Source organism: Melanostigma gelatinosum (genome assembly GCF_949748355.1).
Source record: "Melanostigma gelatinosum genome assembly, chromosome: 11".
Classification (NCBI taxonomy): domain Eukaryota; kingdom Metazoa; phylum Chordata; class Actinopteri; order Perciformes; family Zoarcidae; genus Melanostigma; species Melanostigma gelatinosum.
The window spans coordinates 6927568-6946953 of NC_136644.1; the positions used below are offsets into that span (position 1 = coordinate 6927568).

General features: G+C 44.9%; 1 protein-coding gene across 3 annotated transcripts in view; it reads right to left on the reverse strand.

Moving 5' to 3' along the window:
• Positions 1 to 1725: 1725 nt before the first annotated feature.
• tnrc6c2 (trinucleotide repeat containing adaptor 6C2) overlaps positions 1726 to 19386 on the reverse strand; it is a 41163-nt gene continuing 23502 nt past the window's right edge. For 2 of the 3 annotated variants that reach the window (XM_079278968.1, XM_079278966.1), the window contains 19 exons: positions 14699 to 17209; positions 13489 to 13713; positions 12844 to 13010; positions 12654 to 12728; positions 12317 to 12374; positions 11935 to 12077; positions 11598 to 11744; positions 10250 to 10387; positions 9449 to 9568; positions 9126 to 9209; positions 8403 to 8694; positions 7949 to 8113; positions 6695 to 6886; positions 5598 to 5747; positions 5256 to 5375; positions 4256 to 4471; positions 3229 to 3302; positions 2859 to 2998; positions 1726 to 2187 (listed from right to left, as the gene is read on the reverse strand). In XM_079278968.1, the coding sequence (XP_079135094.1) occupies positions 1836 to 2187; positions 2859 to 2998; positions 3229 to 3302; positions 4256 to 4471; positions 5256 to 5375; positions 5598 to 5747; positions 6695 to 6886; positions 7949 to 8113; positions 8403 to 8694; positions 9126 to 9209; positions 9449 to 9568; positions 10250 to 10387; positions 11598 to 11744; positions 11935 to 12077; positions 12317 to 12374; positions 12654 to 12728; positions 12844 to 13010; positions 13489 to 13713; positions 14699 to 17209 (5369 nt within the window). In that variant the 3' untranslated portion in view covers positions 1726 to 1835. The remainder of the gene's footprint in view (positions 2188 to 2858; positions 2999 to 3228; positions 3303 to 4255; positions 4472 to 5255; positions 5376 to 5597; positions 5748 to 6694; positions 6887 to 7948; positions 8114 to 8402; positions 8695 to 9125; positions 9210 to 9448; positions 9569 to 10249; positions 10388 to 11597; positions 11745 to 11934; positions 12078 to 12316; positions 12375 to 12653; positions 12729 to 12843; positions 13011 to 13488; positions 13714 to 14698; positions 17210 to 19386) is intronic. The other variant, XM_079278967.1, reaches the window with a different exon arrangement.

Below are 19386 nucleotides of genomic sequence, written 5' to 3' on the forward strand. Positions count from 1 at the left end.
GCTAAATATTTGGAGTAACAGTGATATTCACTTTGATGTTGTTCAAAGAAGGAAAAAACTAAACATAGACTGCAGTTTTTCACCAATGTCCAATGGTACATTTCAGTTTTGTTTCCCTTCATCCTGCTACCAGAGGAACAATGACACATTTCCAAGGACTAGATATAGTACATAAAAGAGCAGTTTTTTTTTTGATTCATTGGATTGCAGTTGAAGTGATTTGCTCTTCATAAGTGCTATGATAAAACCCTTTGAATTTATAAAAGTCTCAGTCTCTTCTGTTTGTACAGTACCAAACGCAAGGAACACTCGAAGGTCTACTGCATGAGGAGAAACCCCTCTTATTTGGTATTGTGCCAGATACCCAGAACCATCCGATCCCACTGTGAGATTCAGTCTCTGTTGGATGTGGCATGCAGAGAGGAAGTGTGCATTATTGTGTCACTCTTTAGTACAGTTTGCTGCATGCACAGTTCAACAGCGGCTTCTTCCTCTTTGCAGAGTTTTTCCCAACAGTTTCAGGGGGATTGGCGGAATGGAGGGAATCAAAGTTTCGAAAAAAAAGGGCGGGGGTAAGGTTTGTGAAGTTCCAATGTCTTTTGCTGTGATCAGCAACAATCACGAAAAACAAAAGAGAAGCCAGCTCCGGCGGACAGAGTATGGACAGAAGAAAGGTCTATGGTGTATATTGCACAATGTAAGGTGAAATTGTGTTCTTTTTTTTTTGTTTACCTCCGAAAAACTGGCTGCCCATACAGACAGACCGCTGGGCTTCATAACAAATCGGACAATAGAAAATTCAACAACGCACCAGTAAGCGACTGGGTTGAAGGTGACCAGAAGGATCTGGGCTTGCAGTGATTAGGTGCCACTGGACCTACATAGGCATGTACGGAACCAGAGACACGCAGCGAGGTTGGACAAATAATCTTCTCTCAGCTTATATATTGTAGATATTCAAAAAAAAAAAAAACAACGCGCTTGGGTCTAGACCTACAAAAAAATTTTTTTACAGCTGTGTCAATCCCTTTGAGAAACCAAAATAATTAAGCTGATGATTGGTAGGGCCAGTCACGTGGCCAGGACTTCTTACTGCCCAGCGACAGAGTTGGTCACCAGTCATGTCCTGTACCACTTGCTGGTTCAGAGGTGAAACTGTGCAAGATTTCAGCTATTTCTTCAGTTACAAAAAACAACAAAAAAAAAGGCTGCTTGGGAAGGACCTGGGCCAGAGAGCACTTAAGGCTAATATTAGTGCTGAGAAACAAACGTTAACACAACTAGTAACGGTCTTTGAACCACATCATTGGCCATGGACATGCTGGGAATGGTCGTTTTAAGTCTTATTTGGGGATTTTTTTGTTTTGTTATTTTGGAGGGAAAAGGAAAGTCTCAGATGGCAGCTTTGATTGCTTCTCCTAAAAACAGTCTTCAAAACAATTTCACACAGAATGTCATGTATACTTATGGAAAAACTAAAAACACTAAAAACACTTCAAAGGTTTCTTTGTATTGTGTCTCATTTCAGTTTGTTTTATACGATGCATTTCAAAAATACCAAAAAAGGTAAACCAAACAAAAAACGGACAAAAGCAAATCACAAGGACTGGAGTCTGCAGTCTGTGTGGTTGGGACTCCAGCCTTCGGATTCACAATTCACAGTTCAAAACAGTTCAAATTGATACTGATTATCGCCACATGATTTGCTTGGGTTTTGCTCCTGTTCATATTGAATTTTTTTTTTTTTTGTATTTCCGCCCCCCCCCCTCCCACCCACCACCAATGGCTTACGTGACATGGTGGTGGTTGGTTGGTTAGTGTATCGTGGCATCATCCTACATGGACTCTCCACTCAGCAGATCTCCAGGCAGCAGGGTGTTAATGGAGGTGGGGCTCCCGATCACACGGCCGTCGTCTCCGCTCGGCGGACCCCACAGGCTGGAGTAATGGGGCATGCTGCCCCACAGCAGGTCGCCCCCGTTGGACTTGCCTCCGCAGCCACCACCGCTGCTCCACTGGCCAATCGAGTGGGACTGTGCTGCCCCACCCATCCGGTTTTGATTGGTTCCTTGGTTGGCCTGCCAGCTAGTGGTGTTAGCCCCCAGGGACTGGCCTTGTGCAAAGAAGCGGTTCACCTCCTCCTCGCCGGCAAACTCCGCCAGGATGGTTGTGTTTCCAAGCACACACCTTTACAGAGGACAAAGGAGGAAACCATTAGCCTTACTCAACCAGAAACAATAGTTTTCATGTTATGAAAAGGTATTCTTGAAGTAACAATGGGACAGCATATAGCTGACATACTTTCTAAACACACGGTACTGTTTTTTAGAGCTTTAACATGCTATTATGCTTTTTTGCACCCTGCCACAACCACATTTCGTGCTGCTGAAAAGTAGTTCACACAATTTGCATTTTGTTTCTATGACAACCAGCTGCAGTGGCAGCCAATATTAGCAAAGCAAAATTGGGGTCAAACCTTCGGCAATTAGAGATAAAAAACAAAGTGACCTCAGACTGGCTCTGAGCTGGCGTTTCCTCCCATTTCAATTTGATTATTACAACAACTGTTATATTACAATACAGCTGACTCCAGCATGAATCACCACCTCCTCGCCCATGTGACAGCCCCCAAAAATAACATCGTCTGGAGCTGAGCTGTTGCAGCATGGGAAAACGCCATTAGAAAACGGGAACATTAGGATTTCCCCAAGTGTTACTCATTTTCTATTCTCTGTAACAGCTGCTTTACTGTAATATGAATAAAGCAGGAGAAGTTGGGGGAGAAAGGGGCAACGCTTCCTTCATTTCTGGTTGCGAAGCCCACTTTGGCTGACGTCAAAGACGTTGCTGAGGCTTACATGTGCAGAGACTTCTGGGCCTTTGCGGCCTCATCCTTGGAGCTGTAGCGCACCACGGCATTCCCCTGGGTCAGGTTGAGGTGGAATGTGATCAGGGGGCCGTGTTGCATGCACAGGGTCCGCAGAGTCGAACCGTCAATCTGGAGCACAGCAAGAACACACAAGTTACAGCTAATATTTGAGTCGATTCATCAATATTACACGGTGGCTTCAGCAAACATTTATTTCCCTTACATGTTTTATATTTTTGTAGTTTATCGTTTATTCTTAGTACTGCTGATATTTACTTAATTAATAATAACATGCCAGCTTTACTCCCCAATACACTGTGGCTTCAATCTAGTAAGAATTAGCAGCACAGAGTACGTACTTGTGGGGTGAGATTCCTCAGCACCAGCCAGCTGCTGGTCCTGTTGGGGCTGTCAGTACTCCAAGTGGTTCCCTCTGTAACAAAAATGTCATATATAATGTTATGTGTTAGAAGAAAGGTCGTAGAGCTGCAGAGCTTATCAAGACAAAATGTTGTCAGTAAATCAGTTATTATTAGACCTTATAATAGAGCTCTTAAAGGAAAACTGTTCAAACTTTTCAGCCACTGTGATGGTTTTTTTTCAAGAGGGCTCGAGGTGAGAGGGTTTAATAAACAGAGGAACACGCCATCTGTTATCCATTTCCACACACATGATTCTTGTCTGACACGAATACAAGCAGTTCCTCTTCAATCTGCACGAACTTAGACATGTTATGACAAAAAAAAAAAAAAAGGTCTCATATACGATGCTTGAATGAGGCTTCCTCACAGTGCCGGTAAACCTCAAGATGTCAGTTTCACAGGGTGTGTTCCCCCAGAACGTAGATAGCGAGTGCTGCTGGTGCACAAATGCAGCTGTGAACTTCAGCACACCTACACATCTTCAGTGGGCTCGGTGTTTGCTGGGCGTGAAATACAAAGAGATCGACACCCGTTGCTTTTATTTTGGTGAAAGCGTGTCCTCAATTCAAGGCTATGTTGAAACGTCTTTATTTAATGTCATTGCAAATAACTGATTTTGTAAATGGCTTTAAATTCTGCAATCTAAGACAAAAAAAGCTGAGCAGCAACATGATGTTTTGTTTCTTTTGTAATGAGGTTCATATATTTTAAAGAGATCTAGTCTTGGTAAGGAACTCAGGAGTGTCAATAGAAGCAATGCTTCCTGTGTATAGAATTTATGTTGCCAAAAAATAAAAAAGATGCTACATCTTTCTTTCTTTCTTATTTTAATTATATGTTTTGAAGTTGCAGGTTGGTTGAAAAGAGGACCTGGGAATGAGTTTGTGACGGAGACAGATCTAAGTCGGTTAGGTGGCGCTAATAGAAATGAAATAAGTGCTTATTGGTTTACGAGAGTGCTCACCAGGGGCGTAGGAGCCGCTCCAGCCCTGGGACAGGCCCAGCGAGTTGCCACCCCAGGTGGAGGAGGGTTTGTTGTGGGCGAGGCCTGGTGGGGGCCGAGAAGGGGCCACGTTGCTGCGTGGCCCCTGAGGGACTTTCCACAGCTCGTGGGACAAAGAGGCCTGGCCCTGGGAGATGGGCCCTGGGGACCAGGTGGACTTCATGTCAGACAGCTTGCCTGGGTGGGGACATCGAAGACAGAAACGAATCAGTAACAGACGACGCTGTGACGTTACAACAAAGTTGGCGAAAAGGCTTCCAACAAGGCACTTACTGGTTAGGCTAATGCTAACGGTAGCTTCAGTGGGTTTCAAGTTTTCTTAATGTAATTAAATTCAAATATTTTTGACACCAAAACACGGCAAAAAAAGTTCGATACTTGTGCACGAACAATGTGCACTGCATCCACCTGAAAGCTTTCTGCTGTGAAAGTGTAACCAGGTAGACGCAAATACCCACTGAAGTGAAAGTACGTCCAACAAAATGAGTTTATTTTTCAGTTTCAAGTACCGCTTTCCTGACTTCCTTCTCAATTAGAGTAAATGCAAAAAAACAAGAAGAATAGTGTCTGACAACAGTCATTTTAACAAAAACATCTCAAGTGAAATACTCATTATGCAGAGACCTGAACTCTTGCGATTTTGGAAAAATCACACACAAAAACACCCACAGAAACACAGGGTGTGTACTGATGTCATGACCGGTTGGGGTGAGGCTTGTTTGTTTTTTGCGGGTTGAGTCAAAGAGGCACAGATGGTTAAAGGTCACGTGTAGTTGAGGTACTGGGGGTGCAAGTTTTGGTTTGACTTAGAGTAAAAGAAGGGTGATAAACACGGGTCAGGGGTTGGGTAAGGTTTAGGGTAAGTAGGGAGCCTAAGACAGTGTTGTATCAGGGCTCCAGTTTGGATGGGAAGAGGTTTTGGCAGGTCCACACATTGAGGGAAGATACTCTGGACGTGTACCTGAGCTGTCTCCATCAGAGGACGAAAGGGACTGAAAGGAGCTAGAGTAGCCACTGACTGGCCAGTCGTTGCTGCTTGGCGGCAGAGAGTCATTCTGAAGTGGCAGAGCTGGGGAAGTGGCTATGTTGTCATATAGGCAACAGTGTTGTGACCAGAGACAGTGAGAAAAGAAAAAGAAAAAAAGAAGTAACTTCACGTATGCATCCGAACAAAGCACATGATAATGGGGCACGAGGTGTAGATAGTAACATGGGTCAGCACGTCTAAAGGTAAGTAACTAACATCCGATTCGACTCCTGCTTGTCTTAAATGCATATTTGTTGTCCTTGCTTCTGTTCATACCTCCATTCCTGTCCCGCAGCAGGTATCGGTTGACGTCGTGGATGTTGGTGTTGATGGTGGGACCGCTGGGGACGCTGCCAGGGGTCATGTTGGGATCATTCTCGGGGTCGATGTTCTGGAGGCCCTTCCATGGCACACCTGGGCAGAACTCTACCGGAGCAAAGCGAGGCGCTCGATTAAGGGTTATGAAAGCAAGAACATTAGATCTTGAGGAACTTTTTTGCCATCTCATAACTTCCCCACAGTTTGAGCAATACACAGAGGCCTCTGAGCCACTGCTTTCTTCATACTTATTCTGATGCAACTGGTGTAGATGTAAATTGATTACCGGTAGTCAGTTCCTTTTTCCCCCCCATTGTTGTGGCAGCTTTAGCATTGTTTTTTGAACTTGTGCAGATTTTCAGGCTGTATCTAAAATCTATGTGGGTGGCGTATAAAACTAAAATAGTAACCTTTTTGTGCATTTATGTCTTCCTCCTTTATTTCATTTGGATCCCCATTAGCTGATACGGTATTACAGTCGCTGCAGTTCTTGCTGAGGACCATGAACTAGGTTTTCAAATGTCCCAGTGGAGTTGCAGTTGACCACAGACTGTTTTCACGGAGGACATTTTCACACGTCACCGTAGGAAAAGTCTAAATAATCAAATGAATAATGTCTGAATTCCATTTTAGCTGCTTCATTCTCAGGGCCCAGGTATTGTACATGCTGGCTCACAGTCACACTTGACTTACTTTTGTTTTCAGTATCACCACTGAAAACGTAAAGCATCAAAAGGCCCTGTACAACTACAGAGAAGTTTTCAATTACTCAAGCCCATTCAACCTCTAGCTGGGTGAAGCTTTTGTGGGAATTATATGTCACAAAACTATATATATTTATCAATAAGAATGACAACACGGTATGTTGTCCCGCCCTAATGGGTGTGACTAAACTAACTAAGAAGAGCTCTAATCAGGAAACGTAGGTGAAAACACCTGTGTGGGTGGATGTAATTTATTGACATATGTCTGTGAAAAGCGCTCTATAAATAAATTTCATTCATTCATTCATGTGTAGCAGCTTTAGTAGCAATCCATTTGGATGTTGTCCTCACCTGGGGGCCAGTTAATGTTGGTCCCATTGGAGATCTTTTCATTAGGGCTCTTGCCCTGGCCCCAGCTGTCTGGGGGCACCATGGGGCTGGTGGGGGACTCAGAGCTGGACATTAGATTGTAAGGGCTGTATGAGTCCTCCAGATGGGGGGGCTTCCCGGGGGGGCCCAGGGTAGAGGCAGCAGATATGGCACCTAGGATATGCAAAGACCCAAATAAACTTATCCCCAGCTCATCCTATAATCACCTTCAACATCAATATTCACATTTGCATAGAAGGTCTTTTCAGAATAACATTTCATTGGTTGTGATGTCTACTGTAAGATTATCTGCGTGTGTAGCGATGCTCTGGACGTCAATACATAATACATGGAAGGCAAAAAAGGATGTCACTTTAAGATGAGTCTTATCTCAGCACAGGTTTGAAGACAGAACGTGTGGAAAGAAATGGCTGATGATATCTCAAAGTGTAGGGGTCAACAAGTTGGTGTCAGTTAGTGTTAGCTAGTTTCTCTACTCAGAACAACATACAAGCCAAATGTGGTTTGGCAGATGCTTAACACCATGCCTTTGTGTTCTACGTATGAATGCACTTTGGTACCACACTGCCCCAAATATAAGAATTGTTTATATTATATTATGTTATATTATATTCAAGGACTTAACATTTCCCTGTTCCCAGCTTAGACAATTTGTGGTGTCAGCGCTCCCATTCAGGGGAGGAGGGGTTTAGCAGGTCACGCACCTCAGTTATTGTTGAGCAAAAAAACTGAAAGAGCTTGAGCGGCTTTTGTCTTAGCGAGAATGAGCTTTCAGTCAGAATGTGTGAAAACAAGAAATGCACAGAGAAAAAGGCTGATGGGAAATGCGAGTGCAAACGAGCTAGTGTCAGCAAACCAGTCTGAGAAGCTCACGTGTGGGAGGGCGGGTGGCTGACCGATTACGATTGGCAAAGGTTTACGGTACTTACGAAAGTTACTGTCATTATCGAGTTACCCAAACGTTTCCATCAAAGCTGTATTCAAAATAAGTCTTGAATAAGCTATGAACCACGAACAAAGTTTCAAAGTCCATCTATCTCTCCTGTACAGGAAAGAACTATTGAATCTACTGATATGAATTACATTTTTCTTGAAATTCAAATCAATGCTGAAGGATCGCTGCTATTGTACGACATCGGCTGCCTAGTGGTAGTTTACAATGCAACATATGTGCAGTGGGGGCCGTCCAGAATAACGTGTTGTTCTTCGACATACCGTGCTTATTGAGGTTGTTCTCCATGTTTGAGGAGTTGCAAGAGAGGCCGTCCATGGAGTTAGAGTGTGTCCACTGGGACAGGCGGGATTGGGGCTGGGGGGGCTCCTTCAGGGACATACCCCCAACCTCCATGCAGTTTACATTCATGTTTGGATTTAATCCAGCTGCGCACACAGAAAAGGAATCTTTTAAATGTATCCATCATATATCTATAAAAGTCAGTGGTAGAAGATTTCTGTTTAAAACTCTAGTAGCTCAAAACAAAACAGGAAAATACACAATAATATGTTGTCAGATGTCCAGATTGAGTACCCTAAATGTGAATTTGCATGTATTTCTATGGACTGTGGACTGCATGACAAGGTTACCACCTCAAGGGCTGCAGAGGAAAATGACTATTCTCAACAAGCCAGCTACTATTAGTACGTTTCAAATAGTTTGAACAAAACTCACAGAGAGAGTAGGTGCTGTGGGCGTTGGGCGAAGACGGCGGCTCTTTGGTGTGCAATGTGTCGGCTAGGCCCTGAGCCTGGTGTGGGCCTGCGTAGGGGTCGTGGGTTGATTTGCCGGAACCATGGCCTCCGGAGGGGCCACCGGGGGGATGCAGACCAGTGGAGGAGGAGGAAGAGGAGGAGGAGGAGGAGGAGTGAGAGGGAATTTGCTGCTGCTTCATCAGCAGCGCTTGGTACAGCTGACGCTGGTGCTTCTGGATCTGCTGCTGCATGTTGGTGATTGTACGTGCAACCTGGCAGAGAGGAGAGGCGTTGTCACAACAATGTGTCATAGAAGAAGCTTTGAGCAGTGAGGGGGCAGGAAAACAAGAAGATTGTAAAAATAAGGAAAAATGATGATCGGAGGGTATCGAACAATGCGTTATGGAAAGCGGAGGAAACGGTGAGAAGGAAGCACAAAAGCACCGCCTCTTTCAACAGGCTGTTTTCTTGCAGCACGCTGCTGATATCTGTCGAACAAAAGCAACTAACATTCTCAAAGAAAAAGGAGAACAAAAGGAGAAAGACTTGCCGGCTCATGTTAAACGAGAAGTAACCGGTTCTCATGCCGTTCTCTTACAATTTGCGTAACTCCTCTTGTAACGAGGCAGGATGTTTTTCTTCTGTTGCCGTAATGTTATCATGTGAGAATCATATTTGTGTAATGATGCATTTGTGGACTCACTTGCTGTTCTTGTTGTCTAATGGGGCCGGAAACATTGCGTTGCGCCTGCATCATCTGGTGCTGGATTTGTAAACGCTGGTACGTCTAAATGAAGGGAACCAAAAGTACAACACAATGATTGAAAAAATACAGTGATAACGATCAACTAGACGCATTCTTAATTCTTCATAGTATGTTAGTTCGTCAATACAGTCAAAATAAATCATATTTTAAAATTGTTTGCCTGGTTTTATCTCCTTTAGATTTAGGTCCCCAACACACGTTCTCTGCCTCAGACCTAAATACAGCTGCTAATACAGATGGAAGGAGGGACTCTGACTCACCATTTGCAGTTGCTGAAGTTGGTACAAGAGGGTCATTTGTTGAGGGTTTATTGGTGAGGCTAAAAGTGCAGGGTTCAGACCAATGTTTTTTGCTGCAAACTGCAAGAGCTGTGCTTGGACCTGGGGGGGGGGGGCATAGAAAGATGATAAGTTAGTCATTGCAAATCATAACCACTGTACAAAAGCAGCTTCTGACAAGGTAAAACTAGTCACTGCTACATGCACACAAGGAGGAAAAGAGGAGGAAGGGTCCGCCGGAGGAGTCGTGTAAAGCAAAGAGGTTTTGACAGGCATGGTATGTGGTTCCCATTTGTTTGGGTGGTGGTGTTGATGCGTGCCAGACAAAATATATTTTTTGATGAAAATTCAAAATTGTCAACGAGTATGACGTAGAGATGTCATAATATACAAATTATCAATTTAACATCTTTCATGATTATTAATCTGAATATTTTTTAATATAGCTAATGAACTTAAGTATGTATTATCATCATCAACTATATCCAGTTAGTTTGTATAGTGTAAAATAATTATATGAGGCTATACAGAATGTAGGCTACACAGACAGAATGACACACACACACACACACACAGAGAGAGCGAGAGAGAACAACAGCCCCACCTACAGTCCTCCTCAGCTGGTATTAAAATATCACAGCAAGATTTCGAAAGTACCAGGCAAGTCCTTAAGAACACATTTTTATTAACAATAAGATCTGCCAGACATCTTTTATTTGGTCTTGTGTTACGAACCACAATGTCACACATTAAATAGGTACATGGTTAAGTGTGTGTACCTACCTGAGGGGAGAGAAACTGAGGCACTTGAGCACGTAGACTAGGCTGGGAGGAGCTGAGAGGTGGCACTGGTGGCTGAGGAGGCTGCTGCATCGCCCGGGTTTGTGCTGCTCCACTACTGCCAAACATTCCACTGGGTATCTATAAGCAGGAGGCATAAAAGGTACACTGAAACCTCTTCAAAACCTTCCCGTTTATTCAAACCACTGTGGCCATTTCTGAACTGAAGAGCTGAGCCACCGAGGTGGGAAGACATGTGTGCATCCTTGGTCACTCCAGCAAACAGAATACCTCAAGAGGAAGGATAAGAGTTGACCATCCAACTGTCAAGCCTTTGTGAATTGAATGAGTTCATTCAATACATGAATGAGAGCGCTTGAATTGGATGGAAATAAAACGTTTGGGGACACAAAGCACCTACAGCATGAGTCTATGATATATCCCCAACATAGCAATGTTAAAAACATATTTTAAAGCATTTTCCTTCAAAGTCTAACTTCACACTACTACTTGTTCACCAAAGCATACTGAAGAGTCACAGAGCAGCGAGTCGTAGACCATGAAATTGTTACTATTTGATCTATTTTACCATTTATCAAATGGCCTCATCCATATTTCGGATTCCATGTTGTTAAAAAGGTCTTTATATTCAGTGCAAAAAAAAAAAAAAAAAAAGGGCCCCCTTATAGTGCCTTTGTTTGGGCTTCAAGGACATACTGTTATTCTGGGCCATGACTGCCTCTGGGGGTGAAAAAAAATCTGATTTCAAAAGGCACTTTAGGCAAGGTCACAGACAAATAAGTGAGCAATAGAAAAGTGGAGATTTTGGAGTGCATGTCGGTAGAGAGGTAGGATGTGTGTAACACTATTTAAATTCATCAGTTGTTACTATCCCTGCATCATATACAGTGAAATCCTGCCACGCTGCTGAATTTCAAAATAATGCTTATGTATTTGCAGTGTGATAAACAGACTGTTTTGCACTGCATATGTTCTGGTAGCACAATCTGTCAGTATGTTCCCTTGTTAATAAAATAGATGTCTAAATGTACTGAAATGCTTTTTTATTCGTCTTAAATTGTGGACCGCAAATGCTGTGTGTGAATGTTGCTGGCGCAAATTTGCTATCCATTTTGGAACGATATAAACTGATTTATACTATACATTAAAAGAGAGGGAAAATAACCATTTCACAAAATATATATACTGTTCTATATATTATCATAAAATTCCCACAATCTCAACTTTGTAATATGCACATGCAGTTCAGTTTTTACTGCAGGTATATCATTTGGATTGTGTAGGTTGTGTGCTTAAACATTTGTGTTTGTGTTATTTTTCAATTTGTTACCTGTCTGTTGTTCAAGTTTTGCATGGCCAGCCCCGGGTTGCTCTGTCCCAGACCCTGCCCAGGAAGGCTACTGTTGGCCAGGGGGAGCTTCAGGCTGGGGGAAGGCAGAAACGGTGATGGGGGGGCATCATCTGACAGAACACAATCCTGGACCAGAGCAAAATAAATGGTTAGTTGGGACAATAAAGCACCTCAGAATAGTTACAATGTAAAGGTAAAAAAAGGTAAATACCCCAAAAGATTAAATGTAAAACCGCTTTTTGTTTTTACTACACTCATCCTTTCCAACTGATTTTTGGAAAGGGCCCGATTGCTGGTCAGTTGCTTAATGTCTGACCTTGTCAAGAAAGGAAGTGCGGTCGGAGGGGTCTTTGGAGAGAGCAGAGGGCCGACACATCATGGGTTTGTTCATGCCGTTGCTGTAATCAGACATGCCCATGCCCCGCTTGTCCAGGTCCGTCTTCTTCTCCAACAGGGCGCCTGGGAGCAGAAAAGAGTAGATCGGACTTAAGTATCGTCAAGCAAATATACAGCGTCAAAAAAATGCACTGATAATGTTGTTTTGCATTTGATTGGAAGAGACGTCATTTAAATGAATTGAGGTGGAAATATGGCTAATTAATATAATTCTGATCTTAATTCCACGAAACGTTGAGTAAAAGCATATCATGTTAGCATTTTGCAATACACACAAGGACACAAATATGTTGTGGACTTACTCATGGCCTGGTCAAGGTTCATGTTGTTGCTCTTCAAAGCCTCCTCAGCAGGGTCTCTCTGTAACACAAGGATAACATGAGCTGACCATGGTTTAATGGAGTTTTCCCTTTTTAACAGCCTTCATGAGTTTAGATGGCTGTATTTATTATTGTAACCATTATTATGGTATAATCCCCTCCTTAATTGATTTTGTATGTTCTCAGGTGTTTCTGCACCGTTAATTAGAGGATCCTGTATCTAATCCATATTTTAGAACTTCAAAAAGGTGGCACATTTTTGGCTTGGTTGGGGGAAAAAAAGAAAAAAGAAAAAAGAAAAAGAAAAACTTGAACTTACCGGAAAGCCCATGTCAGTGAGCTGTTTGATGAGACGGTTCATGATCCAAGCTTCATCTGGCTTGCCCATCTTACCCTGACAGCACACAAGCAAAACATAAAAAATATTAAATTATCATTTAAATGACATTAATTCCTACCATTAACATCTGCTCGTATCTTTATGACAAGAGAGACGCGTGTTCTCTGACCTTGCTCGGGCCCTTCTTGGGTCCGTTGCCCCAGGAGTTGCAAGAAGAGCTGCTCTCCTGGGAGGTGGGGCTGTTCCACATGTCCCCATCCTCAGCATCCCATTGGCTGTTAGACATGCCCATCTCCTCTCCTCCATTTCCCCAGCCATCTTGCATAGGTTTGGGACCTGTGAAATGACATATTAATAACAGCGATAAGCATTTAGTTGGTTATCTGTCAGGGTGTTTTAGCATTTGTGACGTGTCCTACATGCACGTTGAGAATAGAGGAGCTATTTCTGCGGGTGAGAAAAGGGTCATTTTCAACCTGACCACTTGGTGCCAGTGTTGCCATTTGACATGCTGCATTCCCAACCCAAATCTCAAATGCCATAATTGTCAAGGAATCAATGTGTGGTATTGTCTAGATAGACTTGTCTTGTACACCAGCACATCTAAAACTGTATCATTCATATATATATATATATATATATATATATATAATATATTCTGTGTAACAGTGTGCTATAGTAGTATAGCAGCCAGAAAGGGTGTGTGAGTATAATCAATAACAGGTGGTGCCGTAGTCCTGCCTCCTGGTATATGTTTACTTCCCATGTTTGACATAACACACCACTGTCCATGTAAATCGTGTGTGGGTGTTACCTGGCTTGCAGGCTGAAGAACCTGTGGGTCCGTTGGCCCTGCCATAGGGTCCAGAGGACTCGTGGCCACCGTCTCCCCATCCTGCTGAGGGCTTGCCCCAGGCAGAGGTGCCATTGTCCACAGATGATGCCGGAGCCGGAGCCGGAGCCGGAGCCGGAGCCGGAGCGGCTGGCTCTCCCCAAGGAGGCTCCGACTTGGGTTGAACACTGGGAAGTTCTCCCCAACCTGAAAAAAAAAAAAAGGAGGTGGATTAGGAAATAGCAATTTTTACTGAACTTGCAATTATACGTCATTTCTCCAAAGTCCTTCCTTGAGTATTTAACAATGGAAGGAAGATCCCAAGTAGTAAGACCTTGAAAATCTACATTATATTCACGCATAAATCAGATCTCTTTTACCAAAAACTATATTATGATAATCCAAGCAACTGAAAACCACTGCACTGTAGTGGCACGCAAGACCAACAGTAAGCTTTGCAGTTAAGATAGTGCCGTCCTGTCTCCTCCTGACCACAGCAAGCCCTTGACAAGCACAGTCTGATTAGGTGATTAGGTAAAAACTGATCAGCACAAATGTGTCTTAAGGTGGCCATGATGCCTTTTGGTAGCTGCACTGCAATCGGTAAACAGCAGGGGGCAATGCTTTCATTCGCAATCAAAAGGAGAGGAGAATGTTGGGTGTTGGAGCTGTGCCTATACGCATGGCCTTTGTCTTCAAACAGACTTATTTGAACTGGCTGCAGAGTCTTAATTATGTATGCGTGGCCATTAAGAGGCCTTAAATACCTCAAACAGTATCTGCTTAGTAATCACTGAGAGAATTATTTTAAGGAATAATCTTTGAATGGAATAACCACTGATCCTTTTAATTAGTAATTGTATCACTTTGTGTGTCAATGAGTGAAAACAACTGTTTATGCAATCGTCTCTCCCCATATTTCAACTCCTGATCAAGACAGACTGAGGCGTAATACGATCAAGTAAAACATACGCATGCTGTCATATAAACACTTTGGATCCCTGAAGCATGAGGTTTTTAGGTTGTTGGAGTTTGTTTTCAAGAAAATCTCCTTGATACATACTGCATTTTTAAACATTCCCGTCTCTTTGGCTTTTCTTCTAAACATAAACATTGGCTGTAACATTTTCTGAATATCAATCATTACTTTAATTTAGATTTTTAACACAACAGCACTGTCATGCTGTGTTACCTGGGTTGGCGAGGGGGGGTCTACCATGGGGGCCCGCACCTGGATGTGGGGGGCCATTGTTGGATGACCCATTGTTGTTTCCATGGTGTTGCAGGTGAGCTGGGGGCTGGCCATGATGGGGCTGGCCATGATGGGGCTGGCCATGATGGGGCTGGCCATGATGGGGATGGTGGTGCATGTGGTGAGTGTGATGGTGATTGTTGTTGCCAAGGCCGACAGAGTGATTGTTGTTATTGTTGGGGATAATCCCTCCACCACTCTTACTGGGCGATGGGCCGCTGTTGCCTGGGTTGTTATTGGGACTGGTGCGATCCCACATGTTGACAGTCTTGGAGTTTGTGCCAGGATTGCCCCAGGTGGACGTTCCATCGTCAATCTCAACCTTCCTGCGGATAGAGGGAGGGGAGGGCTCTTCCCAGCCAGTGGGATCCATGCCTTGGTCCGGTTTACTGCCATTTTCCCAGCTCGATGAGTTCTGCTTCACAGTACCAGGACCACCCCATGAACCCATGCCGCCACCTCCTCCGCTGCCAGTGCTGCTGCTGCTGCTGCTGCTTTCCTGGGGCTTGGAAGAGCCCCAGCTCCCCTGCACTGGGCCGTTTGCACGAGGGATCTCCCCCCAGCTGCTATTACTCGCAGCAGGAGCAGGCTTACTCCAGCCTCCTCCTCTATTTCCTCCCCTGGGGCTCTCCTTCCATCCACCACTTCCTCCATTACCTCCTTCTCCTTCCCACATGCTGCTGGACGATCCATTATTCTTGACCTCCGCCTCTCCCCACTCCCCTGTGCTCGGGCCATTGGAGCCGGCGTTACTGTTGCCGCCGTTACCGTTGCCGCCGTTACCGTTGCCCCATCCATGGGAGCTTTTGGGGCCCTCTCCCCAGTTAGTCGGCTGACTTTTCGTCGGGCCATCGTTCCAACTGGATGACTTTTCCTCAGAACCCCAGGATGGTGTGCCTCCATTTCTGGGACCATTTTGAGGCAAAGGGTCACCCCAGCCACTGGTGGTGCCATTCGGCGCTTTGCTGCGTGACTGTGGGGGGTCCCCCCATCCTGATCCAGTTTGGATAGACTGAGGCGGAGGGGCTCTCCAGCCAGAGGATGATGATCCTTCACTGTCACTTTTTTCTCCAGACCCAGGCCTCTGACTGGGGCTAATTTTCGGGTTGATGGTACCTCCATTGATGGATGAGGGTCCAACATGAGAGCTGGGGCCTCCTGTAGCAGCTGAGGTGCTTTTGCTCTTCCCTTGATCACAGTTGGCTTCTTCCATCTCCCATACAGTGTGCTGTCGGATCGGGGTCTGTCCCCAACCCGTGTTACTAAGCACCCTAGGGTCCAGGTCCTGCCGGGGTAGCAGAGGGGTAGAATCGGTACTGGAGGACCTGTCTCTGCAGCCAGATTGATTTTCGCTGCTTTCCCCACTACCGTCGCTCGCTGGGGCTGTTCTGGGCTGCTGGCCCCATGAGCTAGGTTGTTGCTCTTGGCCTGAACCAGAGCTACCAGCATCTACTGAGTCCCAGCCTTTAGATGCATCTCCGCCGCCAGAGGATTTCCCCCAGTCGTGCCAGCCACCACTTCCACTACTCCCACCGCCACTGCCTTGCCGGCCCCAAGCAGACTGGCCTCCAGAGGGAGTTGAGTCCCAGCCTGAGTCCTTGGGAGAGTCAGCTGCCTTGCTTTCTCCACTACCCCATACAGAGCTGCCTGTTGTGTCCCCATTGAGCTGGGATGATTCAGTGGGTGACTGGCCTCCCCAGCCAGTTATCCCATGGATAGGGCTCATAGGCTCCTGAGCTTGCTGCTGCTGCTGCTTAGTGTGGTTTGGTCCATCAGTGTTAAGGTTAGAAGGTTCCATTTTGAAGGACATGCTTGTGTTAGTTGAAGGGTGCTGTTGATCATTTTCATTCGCACTTATCATGCCACCCCAGCCTCCCCCGCCATTATCGGCACCTCCCACACTCCCATTTGAGTTTGACACTGCATTGGGGCCAATACCACAACCTCCAACACCCTCCTGGCCCAGAACAGGCCAAGCTGATGGGTTGGCATTGGGATTGAGGTTCAAGTTAAAATTGGTAGAGCCCCAGTTATTGGGAGCCCCTACTCGACCGGCATTCATACCATCTTGTTTTCCATCTGAGCCCCAGCCTCTACTACCGCATGTGTTGGCTGACCCAGGTCCCGTCATGTTATTGTTAGCTTTAAGAGAGGAGTAGTGGGCCTGCTGGCCTGCGGCACCTGTGGCCATTCTCAGAAAACTATTACTACTGGTGGTAGTGACAGCACTTGTGTCTTTGTTAGAGCTAGCTGAGCCCAAGGAGCATTCTGGTGCTGCTAGGTGGCCGGGGTCACTACTGCGGCTGATGGAGGGCCAAGCTTTTGTGTCACTTCGTGTGTCAGTAATCACTTTGTCCCAGCTGTTGGCACTGGAGGAGCTGTCAACTTGCAAAGCGTCTCCCCAATGAGAGGTCTCATACTGGGCAACAGAGCCACTCTGGAGGGATATGTCTAAAGAGAGAAGGGAGACAAAAAACAATGGTGGAGTGAAACAAAGAAATACAACACAGAAAGTAGGTGTAGATGGTGAGTCAGTCAGAGAGAATTCAAGAGGAAGATGCAGCAATGCAAAAAAAGAAAGAAGAGATTGATAACAGGAATAGAGACAAAGGGCAGAGAAAATAAAAAGGGATTCAAAAAGGGGATGGGGAACGAAAAAATACATGAAGTTAGACTAAAGAACATCATGTAATACTGCCGCCGTAAGTCCCCCGGACCAATTTTATCTTCTAGGTTGGTTAATGCTAGCAATCAGACTCCTTGGCAGGAAATGGTCACACTTGCACGTTCCACAATCCAACACATAATCAAAATGCACAGCCAAGCGTGCCACATGTCATTAGCTATGGCATATCCATATATCCTTGCCCTGGTGCAGTCGGCCAAACAGGGATCGATCGCGATCTCTCTCTCTCTCTCTCCAACTCCTTTCCTCTTCCCTAGCTGTCTTGTCTATGCCCCTTACATCCCTCTCACTAGCAAGCTGCCCTTATTCCTTCTCTTCCCCACTTTTCTCTCTCTGTCCATGTCTCCCCTCTCTTACCTCACCCTTTAATTCCTCCCTCTCTCCCCCCTGCGCTCTAACACCCAGCAGTGAGAGGCCCATCCGTCTCCATCGTGGCTTCACTGGCTGGGGATGTGAAGGGAAGCCCAAGTGGAACGCCGCTCATTTATCGGAATGAAACCAGGACGGCTTCTCATCCATCACTCCCTACGCCCCGCCGGGCCTACTCCTCCAGCCGCACAGCACTAAGACACCACAAAACACTTCCTCCAAGCCTGTGTGAATACTGGATTTGTGTGCTCGTCTGCCAGCTTCTCACTACCAGCAAATACATAATAATGCGTATGCGTGTGGATAAATATTTGATCACAATCAGGGAAGTAAGGACTGCATCTAAATCTTGTTCTACTACTTAAAGGCTTTAAGCACGATTAAGAAATTCAATACCACACTCCCAAAAAACAGAGCATTTCCAACAATTCTCTTATCAACATGGTATCGCACACAAGCACTTTCATTAGGCACAAAAGCATCTCATTAGAGGGGGGAGTAACAATAGACTGATTCAATGCTGTAAAGGGGTAATCAATCAGTGGGAGGCAGCTAATCAATGATCTTATTAATGCTAGTGGGTGAGAGCAGGGAGGGTATCGATCCTGCATGAAAACAGCCTAACCACTAGGCCTCAACTGCTAGAAATCTGAAAAGTGAACATGCCAAGGCAAGGGTATGAAGGGAGAAATACATCCAAGCAATGAACAAAGAGGTGATGCCAAACCATATCCAACGAAAGCAGTCATTTTTAATAAGCATTAGAAGCCTACTAGACAATAATCCGTCTCTGGCTACCCTCCTGAGCAGCTGCAGTAAGCGAGTGAGGGAAGAGTCGGTTTGAAAAACACTGGCCGATATGTGGCTTTAAGACACTGCGCAACATGCCACAGAGTGGCTGCGAATGCAATTTTCCCCTGAACACGCTTATCTCCACTCCCCAGGCAGCCTTATCGCTCAGGGTCGTCAGACTGATGCCGCACACACGAGTCTGCACTCCATTAACAATCAGTTAGACACAGAAAAAACAACAATTGAAACACCACCACAAAGTGATCCCTCACAACTGTTGTGACCGTGCCAATTGGTTTGGAGGAAATTTAGGAGCAGTTTGAACTTAAAAACAAGACAGATGTGAGCCTTCAACGAGGAAGCTTCAACTGGACTTTTTAATCAGTTCTTTCTGCCATCCGACAATAATTTGGGTTTGAGAGTCAAGGCGACGGCCTAATTTCAGTTTGCACGACAAATGTCCAAGTAATGCTTTCACACAAACATTCCCAATCAAACTTTCATTCTTAAAAAGTGGAGAGAGAAAAAAAATAGTCAGGCAGAAACTGCCCGGTGCCCAAAATACAGCAAGCCGAAGTGAATTAAGGACTCATTTTGGGAGATATTCAAGGGTTGGAAACAACTGAACTATTGTATTCATTGAACAGATGGGTTAAAGACATTCCAATTGTTGATTAGGTGTTTTGACATGGAGGGATAGTCATGCTGTGAATAATATTCTTTCTCTACAATTTTCATAGTTAGCGCGTGCATGCTTGCCACCCAATGAATTTGTAAAGAG